The 22,552-nt window shown below is 44.0% G+C and overlaps 1 protein-coding gene across 6 annotated transcripts in view; it reads left to right on the top strand.

The window, feature by feature from the left end:
- MED25 (mediator complex subunit 25) overlaps positions 1–1,398 on the top strand; it is a 173,847-nt gene extending 172,449 nt beyond the window's left edge. For all 6 annotated transcript variants that reach the window (XM_086930176.1, XM_086930179.1, XM_086930175.1 and 3 more), the window contains one exon: positions 354–1,398. In XM_086930176.1, coding sequence (XP_086786302.1) covers positions 354–463 — 110 coding nt within the window. In that variant the 3' untranslated portion in view covers positions 464–1,398. The remainder of the gene's footprint in view (positions 1–353) is intronic.
- The last annotated feature ends 21,154 nt before the right edge of the window (positions 1,399–22,552 follow it).

The raw sequence follows: 22,552 nt of genomic DNA, 5'->3' as shown, positions 1-22,552 counted from the left end.
ATTGTACTACAGACTGGACAGCCAGGTTCACCGAGAGTGGCTGATAAGAGCCTGTTAAACAATCCGTATAGGACATTATTTGCTACTTTTCCTTCAGAAAGCACGATTAGCATACACCTTCATATAGCTACACTTAGCTGCAGTAGCAGCTTATATGCAAACTATAGAACACTTTTTTTTCTTTTTTATTCCCTTTGGCAAGACTAATATGGGGGCCTAGAGAGAAATTCTCCACAAAATCCACTGCCTGGGATTTAAAGGGCCTTCATTTTGTGTATTGCAGTGTCTAACATTGGTGGTCTCCTTCCTGTGTCCTCATTGTTGTTTTGTTTTTCTTTTTTACTTCTGTGTAGGTTCAATGATGATGAGTTCTGGGCCTCGCGGACCAATCACACAACCAGGACTGCAGCAAGTTCAAACTGCTAGTGTCTCGGAGGATGACATTCTGATGGACCTTATCTAAAGATATTCTTGAGGACTGCATTTGCACAGACTCTCTTCTCCTCTGCGTTAGCGCTAGAAGGGGTGATGTCTTTATTTTAGGCCTTGGTGTTCCCAGAATAACTCCAGGATATTGCTGACGTACATTACTGTTTGTAGGCCTCACCTGTTCATAATGTCATCTGTGGCGTACCATTCAGGATGTAGGGTGGGTATATTTTCTGTTTATAGACTACTCTGACCATCCTGCAACATTAAGGAAGCGTGTAGTTGGTGTCTTTTCAGTTTTTAGGTCCTGCTTTCATTCCATAGTGCACTATAATATTATTGAAGAGAAATGGGGATAATGATAGTAGGTAGGTCATGCTCCTGCTCTGCCGCACCCCAAACACTGGTGAGAAAGTATGGGAGCATGGTGATTGCTTGTAAACCTGGCTTCTCCCTGCTGATGCTCAGAACTGTTTTGAGGATAGATGGAGGGTATTATGCTTGACTCCCTCTCAGTGGCACTCCCAACACCAATGAGAACAGATATGGAACAATGATTGTTGGCCCTACTCCTGTGCATTTTTTGCAGCACTAACCGGAACTTATTTATTGTTTTTAAAATGACTTAGGTGGAACTCTGCGGCTGGCCTGCTCTTTATCACTTCAGCTGCTAGACAGTTGCATTAAAGGCACATTTAGTTTGTGTGTCTTTGTTAGCTGTTAATCAAGGTTTAAGAGCCTTAGAAGGCATAGTTTCAGTTGATTGACTCTTATGTGAATATCTCCTTTAGCCCTGGAGAGGAAACAAAAATCCTGTTTACTAGATTATTTTTTTATGGTGGGGCGGGGAGATGAACATAGCTCAACGGAACTGATACAATCTTGCTTGTGGCTGTTTTTCTGTCACTGTCTTTCCAAGCCAACCAGAAAGCATAATGTTATATTTAATAATAAACATCCAATGCCAGATTCCTCTGTTTTATGTGATGGTGTCTTGTTTCTACTGAATACGATTCCAGGGTATGTTCCATTCTATGCAGTGTGTGTGTCTGTATGTAGGTGTGTGTGTCAATAATGTGGTTTGTTTTTATCAGTATGCACTGCTTGTTATCCCTGTGCCATGCTTCTTCGGAACGAAAAATTACTCCTGTACCACAATTCCAAATCATGAAAGGAAGTTTTTTAACTCCAAAAATCCATTCATTGCAGCAAATAATAATTTTTTGCTGCAATAAATGAATTTCTAGAGTTGTAAAAAAATCCTGGAGTGCCGCCTTTCGTGGTTTACAATTATGAGACAAGAGCAATTACGGACACACGCACACAGCATGTTTGTTTTCTCTAATTACTTTGGTGCCAATTGATGGATCTTTGCAACAACTGCCACAAAAAAGTTAATCCACCTCAGCTCCTTCCGGGATTGTTTCACTCCGTTCCATCAAGCAGGAACAAAGAAGAAATGAGGGTCCCAGGGTGTAGTTTGGTAGGCATCAAGGCAGACGCATCCCCATTATGCTTCGCCCATGGATTTCTAAGTCCTGTATAAGCCTGCAGTAGAGGTCTCTCTTGGGGAGATAGTTGAGAGGCAGTGGATTGGCTGACCTCGCAGCGGCTGACGGCTGACATAATCGCAATGAAGGAGTCTCACCACAGCACAGGAGGCAGAATGCAAGCTGCTGCCATAGCCACAGACCATTCTGTATTATGAAAGTGGCTCGACACTGCATCCAGGGGGATCCTGACCCCCCCCCCCTGCTGTCTCCCAGTGAGTGATCAAGTGCGCAAAGGCAAAGTTGGACAGCGACCCATATTTTGCTGAGCCGAAATAGCCAGAACGGCGCTCAAATTCTACATGGGGCCCTGCAGTGATGAAATAATAGGACCTGTGCTTCACCTGCCGCTCGTGCTACTGCTCACTTCCCATGTAGTAAGCGGGCCGGAGAGTACTCAGGCACTGATATCTGGCATCAGCCGCTTGGCCATTCGGACGACAGTTAAGTCAACTGGGACCCGAGAGAATGGTGTAGGAGCGTGACCACACCTGTGCCCGTCTATAGACTGGACTGAAGCGACAAGAGGCTCTGGGTTTCTTATATTGTCAACGCTGATACCACTTGAGCACTACATGTATTTTAACTCCTGTGTTGGCGTTTCCTTCTTTTTGATTTGCGCCGCATTTTTAATGCCTGTAAGCCTAATTGCCAGTAATTTACCATCTCCTTGGTCCGCCACTGCTTAGTAGGAGCTGATTGTTGCAGAGGGAGAGCCAGTGCTGTCCACTTTTTTTTGGTTGACATTTCTTGGACGCCATGTTGTAAGCCAGCAAACTAGTTGTTTCTTCTCATTGGGGATGGCTATTTAATCCTCATGAGTTCACGGGCGCACCCATGCGCACACTTCTGGACTGCACTCAACTCCAGAACCCCTGGTTCTTCACCTTTGGTTTAATTTAAAGAACAAATATTGAGCCTACAACATCGGGGTAAGCCACCTCCATGTTCTCCTTTTAGGTTTGAGGAACTGTATCAATCTAAAATCTGTACTTGTGCCACATATGAGTTTAAGGTCACCTATCCTCCTCCCATCGCAAGTACATCTCTCAATTCCGATAACTCTCAAAAAGCAGGCATGGCATAAAAGGGGTCAGCCTTGCAGGAATTAAACCTTAAGGGATTCCTGATCAATGCCAGGTCTTTGATCAAGCACAAAACTGAGTTTGCAGAATTCTTGCTTGCTCATGACCCTGACTAGGTTTTTATTACGGAGACCTGGGTTAATGATTTATCGGGTCCCAACTTGGTAGATTCAATCCCTTCAGGATACACATCTGTCAGAATAGACTGGGTAGGCAGACCATGAGGAGGTCTGGCCATCATAGACAAATTAAAATAGTGTCACATGAAGACGATTCAGTGTACAAGTCGCTGTGAGGCTGTATATTTCACCATAAAACTATCGCCTATCAACGTGTTTGCTTGAATGCTACTATACAGACCACCAGGGCCAAGGACTGTGTTTTCGGCCGAGCTTGCAAATCTCATTGAACTGCACCTAGAAAAAAAAACAGCATTACTGTTCGGGGCGTTATGGGCAAACTTAAAGGAAAAAAAGACAAGACTCCTCTTTGGTAAGGCAAACACAGTCTTGACAGGGAGTATAGTTATCTCCACCTTGGCCCGTCTCAATTTGCTGCTTCACAGCCAGCCACTTTTATACCTCGACAATGCTTGATCAAAACGGTCAAATAATGAATTACTTAGCAGTTACATATTGGTTTTAAAAAAACATTTTGGCACCTGTGTCCCAAAACCTTTAACCTATTTCTTACACATCATTTATTGCAGTTCTAACTGTGCTTAACAAACTATTTTCTACTCTTGGATACATGTTTATTTGCGTATGTACTTTATATTTTGCTCCCAAGACCTCTAATCGCATTCTGTATGCTCTTGGCTAACTCATTCTCCTGCTCCTATTGTTTAATCATGTTTTCAGTTTCTTGAGAACACAGAACATGTGCCTGTGTGCTAAGATCCTAAATACTTTCATGCTTACAAACATGAGTTTTCCTTTAAAACCTTGCAGGTCATGCACTCTATTTTCAAGTGAACTCTTCACCTCTCTGGCATCGGACTGAGATTTAGGCCTGCACTGCTGTTTCACAACATATACTTGTATATCGTTTTCTACCCATGTCTGCTGTAGCATCATTTCTTCACATTTAATTTTCTCTTTAAAGGGGGGTGACTTCAATTTATGTTATAAGGATTTTAAGAGCAGAGAGTCCAGAGTACTTAATGACACTCTGGCTTTTCTCTGGTTCTCACAATTGGTCAGGGCTCCCACACATGCAGAGGGACACACACTAAACAGGATTTTCTCTAACTATTCTCCACTTTTGGTGCAAGAGGCGCTACCACTGAGTTGATCTGACCACCGATAGTATCTTTTTCACTTACCCTGCCATTCTTCCAAAATAATACTAAGATTTCCAAACGGAATTGGAAGGGGGTCTCAACAGGGTCTCAACAGAATCTTTCTCCGGTGCTCTCGGAAGCAAGCACTGCATTGACTATGAGGATGTGGACATAGGGGCGGAAGAATTGTCAGCTTGGCTCAGTTCAGCAGTAGGCAAGGTAGCATCCGTAAGGGAAACCAAGTATCAGCGGAAGTTGACCACGGCCCCTCGATTACCGGAATGGGTAAGACTCCTAAGACATGCCTGTCAATGCCAGCAATGTCCTGGAGGGACCATTTTAAAGAGCACGAAAACCCTTCATATAAGCCAGCTAACAGAGAACTCAAATTAGCCATTCAAGAAAATTAAGCACTCTATTGTACTATGAAAATTGAGTCTGCGAACTCAAAAGAATTTTTTTAAGTTATCCAAAAACTCTTTGCCCCATCAGTCCCCTCTATAATAGAGGGCTCACGAGTTCTGCAACAAGCTGACAGAATTCTTTCAAAATAAAATGACAAACATCTGTAAATAAGTTGCTTCTCCATATAGAAGTTTATACCTTCTCTCAGCTAAGCGCTCAGTCGCAGCTGAGCTCCCCAGAAACATAGGTGGATGAGGAGAAACACTTGGTGGTGCTCTCTTGTTTCCCACTTATGACATGTGATCAAGTGGAGTCTCACCTCCTTAATATCAAATCGGGATCCTCGCTCGAACCCTGTCCACAATTGGCAGCTGGTACTATAGCTCAACCTTTAACTTCCATTATGAGTAGAGCTATCGATACAGGCTGCAAGCCACGTCTGTGGAAGGAGGCTGTGGTTAGGCTACTACTCAAAAAGCCTTATCTAGACCCCAATTACCTCAAGAATTATCATCCTATCTCCCTGCTTCCTATCCTGGAGAAGCATCTAAACAAGCATCTAAGGACCAATGTGGTGAAACAGGGACTGTTGGATGCATCCCAATTTGGTTTCAGAAGCAATCGTGGAACGGAAACGGCACTGGTATCTGTAACTAGCAGCATCAAACGTCTAGGTGACGCAGTGCAGGCCGCTGCTGTGATCCTTTTGGATGTGCTAGAGGAAAAAGGGGGACCCCCTCTGAAACAAATAATTTCTAGGTCAGGGGGAAGAGGGGACGACAACAAACAATACTATAAGAGTTCTCCCTCATGACCCATTTACTTTTTAAGGATCTGTATTGCAGATTCCACCAAGGGCACTGACAAATACCAAAAATCATTTGTTCTTTAACTTTCTTATTACACTTTAGTCCTATTTAGCCATTAATGATGATTTCTTTTCTCTTTTTTACTTTTTCTTTTTTTCACTTCTTTCTTTTTGTGAATAAAAAGTTCTAAGATAAACACAATTCTATCACAATTTTACAATATTACAAGAGATATTTACACAATAAATTACAACTGAATTTCATACATGCCTGGGTAGAGAAACCATTCCACCGACATCATACATACACACTACATACACCCTTTTCACACAACACACTCCATCTGCACGAGTTAACACGTTTCAGTTGTTTGTCTATTGATCACAATTTATTCACTCCGTTCCGTAGGATTAAGTAATAGACTTGGTCAACGCGTTTCGGTGGGATAAACAATAGTAGAAACCACCTTCTTCAGGACCCGTCAGAGTATTCCATCAGAGTCTCTACACCCAGGAGTATTCCTTTTGTTCTATGCCTTTCTGTTCTCACATCCAAGCGATCTGTTTGAGGGTTTTCATATTCTATTCACGACTGTCTGATATTATTGACTTTTTACAGACGTGTACACGGGTCCTGAAGGTGGTTTCTACTATCGTTCCTCCCACCGAAACGCGTTGTGGCCATGTGGATTGGTAAGATGTGTCTTAAGCTCAATGGTGATAAGATGGTGGTTCTGATTTTTAGGAGCCAACCAATTATATGGGACAGCAACTGGTGGTGAAGTATGCTGGGCATTACCCACTTCAACGGCCTCCGTGAAAAATCTAGGAGTAATCATGGACAGTGAGCTGGCACTGGGCCCCCAGGTTTATCGCACGATGACAACTTGCTTCTGGATTATCAAAACACTGTGGAAATTCTTTCTTTTCCTTCCTCTTCCGGCAAATAGCCCTAACTCCAATTTCATCCAGGATTGATTATTGCTATGCGCTATACCTCAGCACAGCAACACAAACCAGCAAGACCTCCGAAGTGCTGTTGAAAGGGTGAGGGGCAGAGAGTCTGATATCTGGGCTAGAAGACCCTGAAAGTGCACAAGTGTGCAGTGACATGCCTTTCGGCGACACCTGGGGACCTTGCCTTGCTTGTTGAACACGGCACATGCACGTGTTACCATAACAAAATTTGATTGACACCACCTAAATAAGTGATGTGTACACACGAACAGTGTTGGTGTCACTGGATATTTCCACTTTCCCACACAATATACTTTCTTTGAAGTGTATCACTACCTTTGAAAATGTAAATAACACAAACTACCAAATGATGTCTTGAAAAGTGTGCCTATCACTGGATGTTTCCAAACAACACGCAAAAATGTTCTTTTCTTTTCAAGTATGCTTGTCACTAAAGATTTAAAAGTGTGTGGGTCACTGAAAGTCTACCGGTGTTCCATTTGTGTAACAGGCACGATTCCTCTAACAGTGTTCCTGTCATGGTGTACCTAATGCAAATTGGTGCACGTGTTGCCCCGACTGGAATCTTTCTGTGAAACACAACATACACTACAAGTGTGCACATCACGGTTTTTCAAAATAAGATGTCACCCATGTTGCTCTGTGACATTACAGCACTGGGATCCACATGATGGCGACACAGGGGTGGATGGAAACAATGAGCTCACAATTATGTTTTAAGTGACGCAAACACTGGAAGAGCACATGCTCACAGTGGCACGGGGACTGCAGACAAATTCACTAAGAGGCGTGGACTGCATGCAGTAAGTACCATCAACGGTAACTGTGCAGCAAAAGCACAAAATCTGCCACAAATGTGTACGCAAGCCTTTATTGCGCCTCTAAAACTGTAACCCTCTGACGGCTTGCACTGTCACACGCCACACCTCTGATTGGCTCCAACTGAAATGTCACTGGGTCTTTGCATCGTCGCTCCATGATACCACGGTTTCAATAAATCACCTGATAGTAACTGTGATAACATACTTTTGAACAAAAAACTGCCCTTCACAGTTTACCCCGACCAATGTATCCCGCCTCTGAGAACTGGCACACACCTGGTTCAGGCCTCACTTTATTGCAAATCTTCCTGGTATATCCTTGAATCCTTTTGTACTGGCAGGGTAGATGATGGGTTTGATGAAAGATCATTGCCAAGTTGTGGAAGTTAAAAGCTCAATTAAATTGTCAGCTGCAGTTTATTCATGTCATCTCTTTACAGCACAAGAGTTTTGAGGTGGAAAAATATGAGGGTAGTGACCACTGGGCAACTATAGCAGTTCTTGATTTGTGTGAGCCAGTATCCCCTGAGAGGTTTTTGACTTTTGAGATGTCCTACCCGCGTAGGCTCACAACAGGTTTAGACACTATGCATCTTCAACAATTAGCTTCCCTTCAGCTAGAGGAGATGATTCCTATCAACCCTATTCATGTTGATGATGTCATTGTGTAGTATAATAATATTGTGCAACGAGTTTTGGGTTGCATTTTATTAAAAATAGGTGAAAATGGTGGATAGGCAAAATTCCACCCGAAGGGCTTCCCGGGCTGGTTCGATCAGGATTGCTAAAAGTTGAAACGACTAGTGAGACAGAAAGCAAGGAGTGCTAGGCGTCATTTCGTTCTCTTAGCTACCCAAGAGCTGGTCAAACTCAAACGCCAATATAAATCCCTTGCGCAGATGAAAAAGGCAGCTTTTCATTATAGGAAGTGGGAGGAGATGCAGGAGATTAGATCCTTAAATGATCAGCAAAAATTCTGGACAACGGTCAAAGAGTGTAACGGTCAAAGCAGGGGTACTCTGTCCTGTATGATTCCGGAAGCCCAGTGGGCTACTTATCTGACAGAGTTATATAGGGGACCTTTAGGTTCAGATGGCCCCCAGCATATCTATGGGTAAACTCTCCCAGCCAATTGGTTTTCAGTACAGGAAGTCAAGGCAGTTATTGAGAGAATAAAACTCTCTCGTGCCGCCGGCCCTGACAATGTTCCAGCGGTAATAATTAAAACAAATAGTGTCTGGTGGGCTACAATTTACTCTACCTTGTTTAGCTGGGTCGCAAGGTCTGGCCTTTACCCCTTTACCTGAAAGGGGTCCATAGTGAAACGGATTTTTAAAAAAGGGAGCAGTACAGACCCAATGCATTATAGGCTTATAAGCCTCATGGATATTTCATTAAAGATATTCTCCAAGATTATCCCAGCCAAACTTGAAGAATGGGCCACTGAAACTAATCCCACTAGAACAAGGGGGATTTCGGGAAGGTCATTCCACCATAGACCACTGTTTTGCATTGTGTGCTATTACTCGAAAGGCTCTGGAGGAAAATCATAGATTGTGCAGTTGTTTTGTAGATTTCCAACAGCCTTTGATTCTGTTGACAGGGATATTTTGTAGGGGAAATTTGCTGCTTGCAACCTACCACCACACCTTCTTGGGGCTCTTCAATCCTTGCTCTCCGGCAATTGGGCTCAGGTGGAGTTAGACATTTCGGGACGGTTTTCCCAAAAAATCTCTATCGACAACAGCCTGCGTCAGGGGTGCATTTTAGAAACCCTTACTCTTTAGTCTATTTTTGGCCGACCTCCCAGCGGTTATATCCCATTCAAAGTCTTTCTCACCTAAAATTCGGGACCAGCATATCGCTTGTCTGCTTTATGCAGATGATTCGGTATTATTGGACTTTACTCCAATTGGACTGCAGAGGAAACTTAATGCACAGGCCTCTTATAGTAAGCAGAAAAAGCTCTGCATTAATCTGGAAAAGACTAAAATTATGATTTTTGGGGAAAAGTGCAGAGTTTTTCCTGGTATTTAGATTCACAGGTGGGGGAACAAGTGGATCAATATAAATACCTGGGCTTTACATTTAGGAGAAATCTGAATTGGGACACGCATTGGGATGCCATTAAACAGAAAGCCCTATTGCAGGCAAGCTGTCTATCGGGATTCAATGGTAGATTAGGGGGCCTATCCCATATCCCATTATTAAAGGCCTATGAAGGGAAGATTCCACCATTAGGCCTGTATGGGGTAGAGGTATTTTCTCTTTATCCAACCTATGAATGGGACAGACTGGAAGGGGTAGTGCTTAAAAGACTTCTATCACTCCCCCAAGGTACCATGGTCCAGGCTATAAGGAGAGAGTGCAGTCTGGTCTCTTGGAACATGGCAGCCGCTACTCGGGTTCTAAGATACTTTAACACTCTGTTGGAGGCTGATGAGGTGGTTAAAGTCTCCAAATTGTGTTGGGAAGAGATCCAAAGTAGTGAAAGGATGTGGGCCAAGGCTGTTAGAATCAGAATAACTGCAAGTAAGAACCTCCATTTAAATAGTGGCACAGTCACATCCTGGCTCACTTTTCCAGGCAAATGAGTACTGAGAGAATCTGCTGCTATGGCGTCAGAACAAATTGATTTATTATATTTAAAGAAGAAATCATCTATTAGCTTCATTTGGCCAGGATTGTGTCTTCCCTTATTTATCACGGTTACCAGATCCAGGTTTGAGAAAATAAATGTTAAGGGTTTGGTGGGATGTAATCCAATCTATTCATCCTACCCACATAGGACTGGGGTGCAGAATAATAGTGGTCTTTGTCCCTGCCCTTTGAAAGTTAAATGTACTCTTATGCATATTCTTATGGATTGCGTTTTTTATCTTACAAATCGAATCAAGTTTTTAAGACCTTTGTTTTTTAAATATGACGCTCTTCATAGGAACAAAGCGGTGGAGTTATTGTCTAAGATGCGATATTTAAATGTGGCTGTTGGGATTGCTCGGTTTTTACGTTCTGTCAAACAGAATTTTAAAAATGAAATGTAATGGGGTGGGGTGGGGTGGGGCAGCAAGGAGGTGGGTTCATTTAAAGGTTTTAATTGTTAAGTGTGCTTTCAGAATGTTTTATGGACAATTGTCTAAATAAACTTGTTTTCGAACCTTTACAGCACCAGTAACCATCTGCCACCCCAAACCAAACAGAATATCCCAACCCAGAATGCAGAACATTAGAGGCATGAGTATTCTTGAGTATTCTTTAGCATCATTTAACATCACATCAGCATAACAGTGTCTTGACCCGACACCTAGGTCTTGACTGGTTTACCCTTTGTGGTAGAGCTCTATAATCCTCGATATCTTGGAGTCTCTTCTTGAATCCCTTGAGATCTTTGAGCTAAGAAGGCTTACCTTGAGGACTTCAGATCATTGGTAATGATGCATCCCTACAGTTATTTGTTTGAGGGTAGATTGGTGCTCAGTTCTGGTTCATTCTTGGTGTCTACAGGAAGGTATTCCTCTTGTATACCGGGCGTGATTAAAGTCCAAATAACGAGACTCCACAGCCAACCGAAGGCCCCTGGATTAGGTACCTACTACGGGACCCAAGCAGCGGATCGGTGGTCTGACCCTCCCCCCCTACTCCGCCTTGTTTAGGCTGGAGCCTCATTAACGTACTCCAATCGTGGTTGTCTTTGCATCTCCGGATATTACCTGGATAACTCCGTGCATACCGAGTAGATTCATTTACTCGCAAGGAACCCACACCAGATCCCCAACAAGCGTCACGGGACGGCACCCAGACATTACAAAGCCCACTGCTCTTTGCCCGCATCACTTTCCAAACTTGCAACCCGGTCCTGATGAAGATCCTGACTAGATAGAATCAAAACGCCGTTGACCCAACGTACAGCTCGACTTACAGCGCACTTTCAACTTTGGTTCCCAAACAAATATTTGTTGTCCATTCATTGATGACGAACCATTGCTTTTGTACATATTGTCTTTCACTTTGTCACCTTGCGTCCTTCGCTGTGTTTTCCCACCTGTCACTCGCGCCGTCACACTTTGTTTCACGAGCACCAAGTGCACAAAGCCCCCTTGGGTTGCCATTGCATTTTATGCTATCAGGCCACTCTCACAGCCCCCCTGACCACAGGAACTGACCCAGAGCCAAGTTTACTTGCCGAAACCATTGCGGCGAGATCGAATACGGGTGATTCTGCAACTGGTACAACAGGCGTGGAAGGGCAACCATCTTAAAAATAGCCGATCTGCTGTAGATATTGAGGGGCATGCGAGACCAAGATTTCATATCTGTCCGAACCCGGTCCCAGACCGGCACTATGTTGCGCTCCCAAGAAATGGTGGGTGAAACCGTTAAAAACACATCCAAATACTCGAGGCCCCCAGTAGCTACCTGCAGTGGCGAAGCCCACGAGCCGAGCCCTCTGGAATCCCCAAGCACTCACAGAGTGGATTTACGCGGGTTCAGGTACAATCCCGACACTTCGCCGAATACTCTCATGATCTCCAGGACTCGAGGCCCCGACCTATTCACATCTGTAAGGAAGAACAGGACGTCATCCGCATACAATGCGATTCTGTCCGATGGACCAGCTTCCCATTCAAAGCCCCGTAATTGTGCGTCCACTCGGACCCACGCGGCCAGCGGCTCCATAGCGAGAGCAAACAGATACGGCGAGAGAGGGCATCCCTGTCGAGTGCCTCGCCTTATGGAGAAGGCCGCAGATGTGGCCCCCGCCACCCTCACCGAGGCCGTCAATTCAGTATACAATAGCTTCAGGTAGGACATAAAGTGTGGCCCAAAGTTAAGGTGTGAGAGGAGTGCAAAGAGGTAGACCAAGCTCAGGGAGTCAAAGGCCCTGTCAATGTCAGCCAGTAACAGTGCCGCCTGGGCCCCGGTGCCCCCAATCGCCTCTACCGCTACATGCGCGCGTCTGATGTTGTGTCTTGTCTCTTAATTTTATCCAGCATCCCCTGCACATTCCAGCTAAACATTCGCATAGAGGCCTTAGGTGCCTTCAGCCCGAGACTCTCAACCGCCATCCAATCGCAAGCACATCACAGAGCCTAGCAACGGGCATAGTGGGCATGTACACAGCAAGAATGAAGATCTCAACGACATTGTGCAGAGCAACCCCTCCCCCCCCCCTCCCATCCCGTCCCCCCTTCCCCCCCCAACTCCAAGTCCCATACCACCCCCCCAACTCCCCCTCAACTCCCCAGCCTCCCCCCCCATACCTCAGCAACGTTGAAGTATCTGTCGCGGCATAGGTTATCGCCGACCCCCAACGGGATGCCGGAGACCATTTACCCCAATGAATCCCCATGAACTGCCCACCCAATCCCCAACCTGCCCCCCCTTAAGGAATGAACTCCTCTCAACTCGGGGAGTGCGTCCGGCCCCCATTCTCCCCCCCCCCACCCTCACACATCCCATGTCCGCAAACCCATTGTCGTCCAAACATGTCTAGTGACGATTCCCGAAGTCTTCGTCAATCCTCCGCCAGGAACCAGTTCAAGTTTTTACCTATTTTTTATAGCCAAGAATTCCACAGTTAGACGGCCAGCGGTAGTTCTTTGTTCAAGCTCATTGAGCTTGTCCGCTCTATAGCTCTCCATCAGGGTTTTTCTTGCTAATGATAGAGATGTGACCTCTGCATTGTTCCGTAAGTCACCCCTCCCCAGGCCCCCACAGATATTCCTAATGTTGGTCAACAAGGTTATCCTCCCTGTGCCTCGCATGCCCATGACATCAGTTAGTTCGTCTCTATAGGCAGTTAGCTCCGGGGTCCTCCAGAGGAGACGCCAAAAAAGGAGGGGCCTAAGAGCCACCTCTTCCGATATCGGCCTAACCCCAAGATCTAGACGGAGAGGTGTTAATGGAGTACTATTGGGGATGCTCAAAAGCTGTCTGGGGAAGATATTCTCTATTCGGGTTAGCGGATTCACTGCACAATGGCCCCAAAGTTCTGCTCCATACAGGGCAGCAGGTCTAGCCTGGATCTTATAAATTTCTAACACTGGACTAAATGTTTTTTGGAGCAGTTCCTATATAGTTTTATAATACCCACCGTTGTTTAAGTAAATTTCAGCCCTGCTTTTTTAATTTGGGCACCCCAGTCCATTTTCTCGGTCAAAGTCAGACCCAAATAATCAAAAATGTTCACTCTCTCTAGGGGTCCGCCATCCAGGCAGGAATTGGGGCGGGAAGATCTGCCTATGTTAAAGGCCATATACTTTGTTTTTTGCAGGTTAATTTCCAGGCCCGATGCTTGCAGAAATCGCTAAAGTTGTCAAGAGTCCTCTGCAATCCCGATGGGGATTTTGCGAGGAGAAGCGTATCGTCCGCAAACATCAGAGCCGGGATCTTTCGCTGCGCTAACCTGGGAGCTTCAATGTTCTTCCCTTTGCTCAGGAAATCTATTAACGCGTTGATGTAAAGGGAAAAAAGAGTTGGAGCCAGGACACAGCCCTGTCGAACCCCTCTTTCCACGGGCAATGGGGCTGAGAGTTCTCCATTCTTTCCATATCTAATACGGGCATAATTGCCCTCATGGAGACGTTCTATCTCATGACATAGGTATTCTGTGACTCCCATGTCTCTTAAGATTGCCCAAAGTGTATCCCTCGGGACCAGGTCGAAGGCAGATTTTAAGTCTACAAAAATAAGGTAGAGACTGCCTCCCTCGATGGAGACTGTTTTCCAATATATCAACTGCAGCCTAAATAGTTGGTCAATCGTGGATGTCCTGGTCCGAAACCCGGCTTGGAGGGGGGTTAGGATTTTGTGTTCCTCCATCCAGCTTTGTAGGCGTCACAAAAGGATTCGGGCAAAGATTTTCTGCCTGATGTCAATAAAGCTTATCGGGCGGTAATTAACGGGTAAGCGCGGGGAGCCCTTTTTAAAAATCTGTATTATTTCGGCTCCCGTCCTGGTGGTTGAAATTGCCATGCCTTGTAATACAGCATTAAACATCATAGTCAGGTACGGTGTCCAGATGGTGGGTTCTGATCGGTAGAGATCTCCGAGGATCTTATCCACACCTCCCGCTTTTGCAGGTAGGATCTTCACTAGTGCATTGGTGGTTTCTCTTACCGAAATTAAGAGGGCGACTTCCTGATTTATGCCTGAATACCCAAGGTGCCTAGCATTTCTTTCTTCCCCTCCCTTATCCATTCAATAGAGGGTTTCAAAGTGTACCCTCCAAACAGTTTCATTGATGTTTGGTTCAATAGCCGGTTTACCAGCCTTGGGATCATTATTTAAGATGATCCAGAAGGACCTCAGATCGTGAGTGTTTAATGCAGTTCTGAGGACTTCCCATTTTTGGGCTTCCCAATGTTGTTTATCTTTTGTTATGACACTTTTGTATACGGCTCTAGCTTTCTTGATTTTAACGTTATTGCTACTTTTAATGGCAGTTTTTAATTGTGTTTTAGCAGCTCGGCAGCTGGCATTGAACCATTTGTGTTTGGTCACTGCTTTTTGTGGCTCAGCGCTCATGGCCGCCACCTCCGATTCCTGATGATATCATCAAAGGAGTGAAGGAGGTGCTATATGCAGTCAACGAGCCTCCATTCTTCTGTGACCCCAACAAACAGTTAATTATCCACTTAGTACGCAATAGTCTTGTCTAGTGCTTCATTTATAAGAAACATAAGTGCCAGGGCTCGGGCCACTGCGGCTTGCACCACTCATTGCCCAGCTATGCTGTCAATGATGGTAACACCCCTACTCACCATCCTACTCCTAAAATTCGGACTAATTCAGGCCCCCAAGGCTATAAGAATTGCTTGGCGGAAAGTACTATTCATTTTTTATGTATATTGAATTAATAATGAACTGTTGTAGTGATCTCTAAATTAGTCGGACATCGCCACCTTGCAGCAGACTCTCACAAGCGCCTATCGACAGTTCAGTGCCGTGGCGAGCACCGTAACCACTGGCTCAAAGTAAGCACTATTCTCTGGATGTGCTTGGCATAGTCTGGGAATTACATTATGAGAGATATTGCCGACTCCATTTTGCGTTCCTATGGCCCACAATACCATATCACAGCCCTGAAAATGAAGGTGCCTGGCAAAGAGTGGGCAGGCGGGGGCACCTGAAAGCAGACGCGGCCCGAGTTCTCAGTGAACTCCTCAAGGATGAAACATGATTTAAATTCTTATCTGCGGAAGATAGTTTACAGTCATGTTTTGAGAAAGGGCTGGCGTCCGACCCCTCAACCCCTCTGGGGAAGCATGCAAAGGGTAGAGTTCTGTGGCTCTGGCCCCCTGCATGTTCAACAAGCAAGCGGTGCAAAAGGGGGTGGTGATGGACGGAGCATCTGAATAAATCAAACACTCACACCCAGTCAAAAGATCTGGGTTTAATACATCACTGTTCTTTAGCCCACTCTGCCACCCCAGTTCAGACATGGCTATATGCAAGCCAGTCTGACCCTGTGCCTCATGGGAACAGTCCAGCCCGAACTGCCAAGCCATGTCTTCTCTGGACCGGAAACAAGCTTCTGAGGACCGGTTTCTGGCATTCCAGCCGTCTTCAGCCCGGCTTGCTTGAATCCAGTGGCAAAGTGAGCAAGGGACTCACGTCTGAGCATACCCTGCCACACTTATGGCGGCCAAAAGCGGTACAAAAGGGGGTGGTGATGGACGGAGCATCTGAATCAATCAAACACTCACACCCAGTCAAAAGATCTGGGTTTATTCCATCACCGTTCTTTAGCCCACTCTGCCACCCCAGTTCAGACATGGCTATATGCAAATCAGTCTGACCCTGTGCCTCATGGGAACAGTCCAGCCCGAACTGCCAAGCCATGTCTTCCCTGGACAAGCTTCCGAGAACCGGTTTCTGGCATGCTCAGACGTGAGTTCCTTGCTCACTTTGCCACTGGATTCAAGCAAGCCGGGATGAAGACGGCTGGAATGCCAGAAACCGATCCTCTGAAGCTTGTTTCCGGTCCAGGGAAGACATGGCTTGGCAGTTCGGGCTGGACTGTTCCCATGAGGCACAGGGTCAGACTGATTTGCATATAGCCATGTCTGAACTGGTGTGGCAGAGTGGGCTAAAGAACGGTGATGGATTAAACCCAGATCTTGTGACTGGGTGTGAGTGTTTGATTGATTCAGATGCTCCGTCCATCACCACCCCCTTTTGCACCGCTTTTGGCCGCCATAAGTGTGGCAGGGTATGCTCAGACGTGTGTCCCTTGCTCACTTTGCCACTGGATTCAAGCAAGCCGGGCTGAAGACGGCTGGAATGCCAGAAACCGGTCCTCTGAAGCTTGTTTCCGGTCTAGGGAAGACATGGCTTGGCAGTTCGGGCTGGACTGTTCCCATGAGGCACAGGGTCAGACTGATTTGCATATAGCCATGTCTGAACTGGGGTGGCAGAGTGGGCTAAAGAACGGTGATGGATTAAACCCAGATCTTTTGACTGGGTGTGAGTGTTGGATTGATTAGTGTTTTAAAAAGAGTGAGCGACCCGAAATACCCTTGAGGGCTTGGGTAATGAAGTTGAAAGGGTAAGTTTGCCTTCAAGGGAATTTGTTCAAACTATATTTTGTTTAGTTGAAGTTATTTCTGAAAAGGATCAATCACTTATCCTTGGAATGAATCAATCAACAATTTTCGAGCAATTGCTCGAAAATTGTTGATTGATTCATTCCAAGGATAAGTGATTGATCGGATTGATTAGTGAGCGCTATCATACGAGAGGATAAAGCGACCGAGGGACATCTGGTGCTTTAATTCATGGTGCAACAACTATCATCCTGAGGATGGTCTTGTGGAATTGATTTAGTTTGAGACCGAAACGTCGACGCCAATACACCGTTTGTGTTTACAGAGTTATCAATGGAAACAGGATGAATTATGAGAAAACTATTAACTGTTTGTAATGTATGGCTAATTATCTGTATTGTCCATACCAGTGAACAGAGGGTGTAAGATACTACTGTGGATACTATATGAACTAAGACAGTAGTCATTAGGTTGCCATATATGATGTGATTTGAATATGTGTTCATGTTCTTCGCTTTTTTGATACTGTTTACTGAATTGAATTCAAGATAAAAAGAAGCATATTTTGATGAAACTTGTTTCGATTTCTGATAATTGTGACAAGTTCTAAATAATAAGTGATAAGTTCAATGATTCCTCAAGGATCATCTTTTGTGTTATTGATTATACCCAGCTCCTTGGGGAAAAGTGGGTTGCCCTATTGTTGTGAGAGAGTGTAGCTAAGAAGGGACTGAATGTTTTGGGATGGCACCACCAAGGATTGTTTGGCATGACACTGAGACCTGGGAAGAAAAAACAGGTGTCATTGGTGAATGACGACAACAAGATATCTTCCCTAGACAGTTCACAAACTAGCAATGTGTGAATAGAAAGGTTTAAAGGAGTCTTTATGGCAGTCTAGGAAAAAAAACAAAGGATTTAAGCATAACATATGCATGCAAAATGGAGTGGTGCCGGTGAAGCATAAGATGAGGAATCTGCTGTTTGGTATTATAGAGGAAAATGCCCATGGAAGGGAGGATTGAACCCAAGGAATCCTATATGTAGATGTCCCCGATGGTAATCGCAGGAAATAAAATGGAGAGTTGAGAGTCTGTGTTGATTGGAGAAGTCTGAACAAGGACACTTGGGTGGATTCTCATCCTCTGCCATGTATTGATGATATCATCATGAATTTTGCAGAGGCACGGATATTTAGTAAGATCGATTTGGCATCAGCATATCATCACATTGAATTTTACTTGTCTTTCACGTGCACTTTATACACTATAGCTCTGGTCCTGAAGAAGCGCCAACGATCCTTATGGCAATACAGGCGCGAAACATGTTGACCTATGTCTTTCTACACCCGGGCATAGTATGACATTGGGGCTAGATTTTAATCACAGTTGAGTTTGCTCTGGGCACACCAGTTTACCTTCACTGCATGGTGACCCTATTTTTATATCACACTTGCACGTCACTTTACTACCCACAATTGTACACGATAAACTTATCCCCCACACACCCACATGCACCAACCGGCAGTCCTATAAAAAGATCTCCGATAAAGAGACCCTTCGGGGGACCCGTAGGGAATTGCAGCGCCGGCCCTACGAGGAGCAACTGCCAGATGATGATGCATGACACCTTTCGGGGTTTGTGAGAGCAACAGAGGACAACAATATGGTTTTCCTATCACTTGTGGGGGATGTTACCTAGGACTTCTGTTCTTTCCCTGTTTTTAAATGGGTGACTTTTTGCACCCTGTTGCATGGGTGACTTTTGAACCTTGCATTAGGAACAGGGTCCCTTTTTTAGTATACAAGAAAAAACAGGTGTCATTGGTGAATGACGACAACCAGATATCTTCCCTAGACAGTTCACAAACTAGCAATGTGTGAATAGAAAGGTTTAAAGGAGTCTTTATGGCAGTCTAGGAAAAAAACAAAGGATTTAAGCATAACATTTGCATGCAAAATGGAGTGGTGCAGAGAAGAATAAGATGAGGAATGTGCTGTTTGGTATTATAGAGGAAAATGCCCATGGAAGGGAGGATTGAACCCAAGGAATCCTATATGTAGATGTCCCCGATGGTAATCGCAGGAAATAAAATGGAGAGTTGAGAGTCTGTGTTGATTTGAGAAGTCTGAACAAGGACACTTGGGTGGATTCTCATCCTCTGCCATGTATTGATGATATCGTCATGAATTTTGCAGAGGCACGGATATTTAGTAAGATCGATTTGGCATCAGCATATCATCACATTGAATTAGACCAGTTGTGCCGATACCTTACAGCTTTTGTGTCTCCTGTTGGTACATTTCAGTTAAAAAAAAAAAAAAGCCTTCGAGTTTGGCTTCGGCTGTATCAGTTTTTCAGCACATAATGGAGGTAGTGCTACATGGTATCAATGGTGTGGTCACATTTCAAGATGATACCTTACAGTGGCAAAGAACAGTCAAGAACATGATGAAATGTTGCAAGTAGTTTAAGGGAGACTTGAACAGGCTGGCAATGTAGCAAATATAAAGAAATGTGTATTTTCTAGATCAACCATAGAATATCTAGGCCATTTCATATAAGACAATGAGGTGGGACCACAGCCATGGTCAATAGATTCGATCAAAAATGCACACATTTCCGAAAACAAAGAACTGGTTTCTTCTTTTCTAAGGGTTGGAGAGTTCTAAGCGAAGTTCATCAAGAACTTTGAAAGGAAAACAGAAAATGGGCGTGATTTCATCAAGAAAACAAAACTGCTTAACAGAATTTGAAACACTGAAAGATTAGATCGGATCTGCTAAGATTTTAGTGCTATTTGATCCTGATTCTCAGTGTTAGATCACCGTGGATGCTAACAACCGTGGGTTGTGGGTAACTTTGTCTCAGCACAGCAAAAGGGTGGTGATAGAACAGTGGGTTTGACATCTAAGGCATTGTGTGACAATGAGAAAATGTTCTCAGTGATTGAAAAAGAGTTGTTGGCATGCTTTTGGGCAGTACAATGGTTTAAGAGTTTTGTGTTGGGAAAGATGTTTACATTCTTGACAGACCTCAAGCCGTTGGTGAACATTCTGAATGGATGTGTTATTAAGGATCATACACCAAGGATTGCTAGAATAAGTTCTACGTTGTTGCAATATAATTTCGACATCCTAAACATTCCTGGAGGTAGAAATATTAGCATAAATTATCTGGTGAGGGCACACCAGCTCTTGGGCATGGTGTGTTCACCAGAACAGTATGATGAAAAGTGCTCCATTACTGCAATTGATGTATGTCCTGAGGGTGGTTTTTGATGAAAATGAGTGGTTCAACTGTTTAACCACATGGCTGCTAGGCGTTTTCCCGTCCTGTGCTGAGATATGCAGGATGCCATTATTCATGACGAGCTGGCCTTGTCATCCGCGCACGGCAGGTAAGCGCCATGACGAGCCCAGCTCGTCATTAGCTTCGAAGGGGTTAAAAGTTGATGAAGATTTGATGTTAGTGCAAAGGTATGTCATGGAAGGGTGGCAGAAGGAAAAGTATTGGCATCCAAGGCTCCAAACTTATTTAAAGGTTGCTGATGGATGAGTTAACTTTGGAAAAAGGGAACATGGTGATGGGGGTGACACATTTGTACCTCCTAGTTTGTTACATGCCAGAATTATACGTGCTAGGCGGTAAACAACCGTTTCAACGCAACTTTTACAACGGACTACTTTTACAACGCAACTACTACAACGCATGATCCTTTACAACGAATGCCTTTACAACGCATGACATTACATAGCAGATGCTATTACAACGCATGCCATTACAACGTAAATATAGGTAAGTATATCATTTTATTAAAACATTTATTTAATTCCAAAAAATTATTTTATTTAATAAATATTTAAAAATAAATTAATTTAAGTAATGTTGTGGTAGGTTTGGGTTATAGGGTACAGGGGTATTTTTAGGGTTCAGGGCTAGGTTTGGGTTATGGGGTGCAGGGGTATTTTTAGGGTTCAGGGCTAGGTTTGGGTTTTGGGGTACAGGGGTATTTTTAGGGTTCAGGGCTAGGTTTGAGTTTTGGGGTATAGGGGTATTTTTAGGGTTCAGGGGTAGGTTTGGGTTATGGGGTACAGGGGTATTTTTAGGGTTCGGGGCACGGTTTGGGTTATGGGGTACAGGGGTATTTTTAGGGTTCAGGGCACGGTTTGGGTTTTGGGGTATATGGGTATTTTAGGGTTTAGGGCTAGGTTTGGGTTATGGGGTATAGGTAACTCCCCCTGGAGTTAGAATATTAGTTTAAAACACCTACACTATTTTTACACTAACTGGATTTAGAATATTATTTTAAAACGCCTACACTATATATATATATATATATATATATATATATATATATATATATATATATATATATATACAAATATTTTAATAAAAAATGTATTTAATAATTAAAATTAAGTAAATATTTATTAATTAATTTAAAAAAAAAAATAATATACTTACCTAGACTTACGTTGTAATGGCATGCGTTGTAATAGCACCTGCTATGTAATGTCATGCGTTGTAAAGGCATTCGTTGTAAAGGATCCTGCGTTGTAAAATTTGCGTTGTAATGGTGTGCGTTGTTAAAGTATGCGTTGTTACGTCATACATCCGTGCTAGGCATGAGGGACATTTGGGTCAGACAATGACCAAGAGTAAAATATGCTCAATATACTGGTGGCCCAGCATGGATACAGACATAACTCAAGCGGTCAGGGAATGTCTTGTCTGTTCAGCTAGCAATACGTCTTTGAAGTCAGCAACATATCCTTTTCATCCAGTGCAGTTACAGGAGGGACCATGGTCAAAGTTTTCTATAGATTCCATTGGCTGTTTAGGGTTCTGCCTCACAGCTTGAAGTTTGCATTGATGGTGCTCGATTACTACAGCAAAAGCTAGGAGGTTGAATTTGTTCATGAACCAAACACCAAGGCCTTCATCACATTTCTCCCAAAAAAAATATTCAAAAAGGGGTTATCCACAGAAGTAGTATCTGACAATTGTGTTAAGTTCGTGTCATGCGAAATGAAAGAATTTCTGGAAAAATGCTCTATTGCTCACAAATGGGGGGCTTTATATCGCCCACAAGTAAATGGTTTGGTGGATACAATGATTGCACGTTAGTGGAATGTGTGCAGCGGGCAGTTAAACATATAGTTGATATATGCAAAGCTGTGGACAGTATGTTGTCCCAACGCACGATTCCTAATAATGCTATTGACAATTCTCCATTAGAAATCATGATGGGTCGTTTGCCAGCATTTGTGATGTGCCAACCGTGGCTGAAGGGGTGGAAGTCTTGTTTGGAGTACAAACGTATCACAGATATGGAAATTCGCCCAAAAGTTGAAGCTTCTCAGATGAAAAGGAAACAATATTTTATTGGCAAACCTTGTGTCAGTATGGCTGAAAATAGAATCCAAATATGAGATTGGGTTTGCATTAAAGAGCCCATTCATGTACCGAACTGTTCATCTAATTTTAGAGAGCCTATTAAGGGGGATGCAGTCCAGGGTTGTATAGTCGGAGTAAAGGGGCATGAATGATGGAATCTCAGTAGAGTAGGGAAAGTGAGCAAGGAAAGTGATGTGATGAACACTGCAGGTCAGATATGATCAGCTACAATCTTCAAGAGAACTG

Source organism: Lissotriton vulgaris, chromosome 7, assembly GCF_964263255.1.
Source record: "Lissotriton vulgaris chromosome 7, aLisVul1.2, whole genome shotgun sequence".
In the NCBI taxonomy this organism is placed as follows: Eukaryota; Metazoa; Chordata; class Amphibia; order Caudata; family Salamandridae; genus Lissotriton; species Lissotriton vulgaris.
Note: the sequence above shows the minus strand (reverse complement) of the source record. Positions and strands in the feature narration are given on the sequence as shown.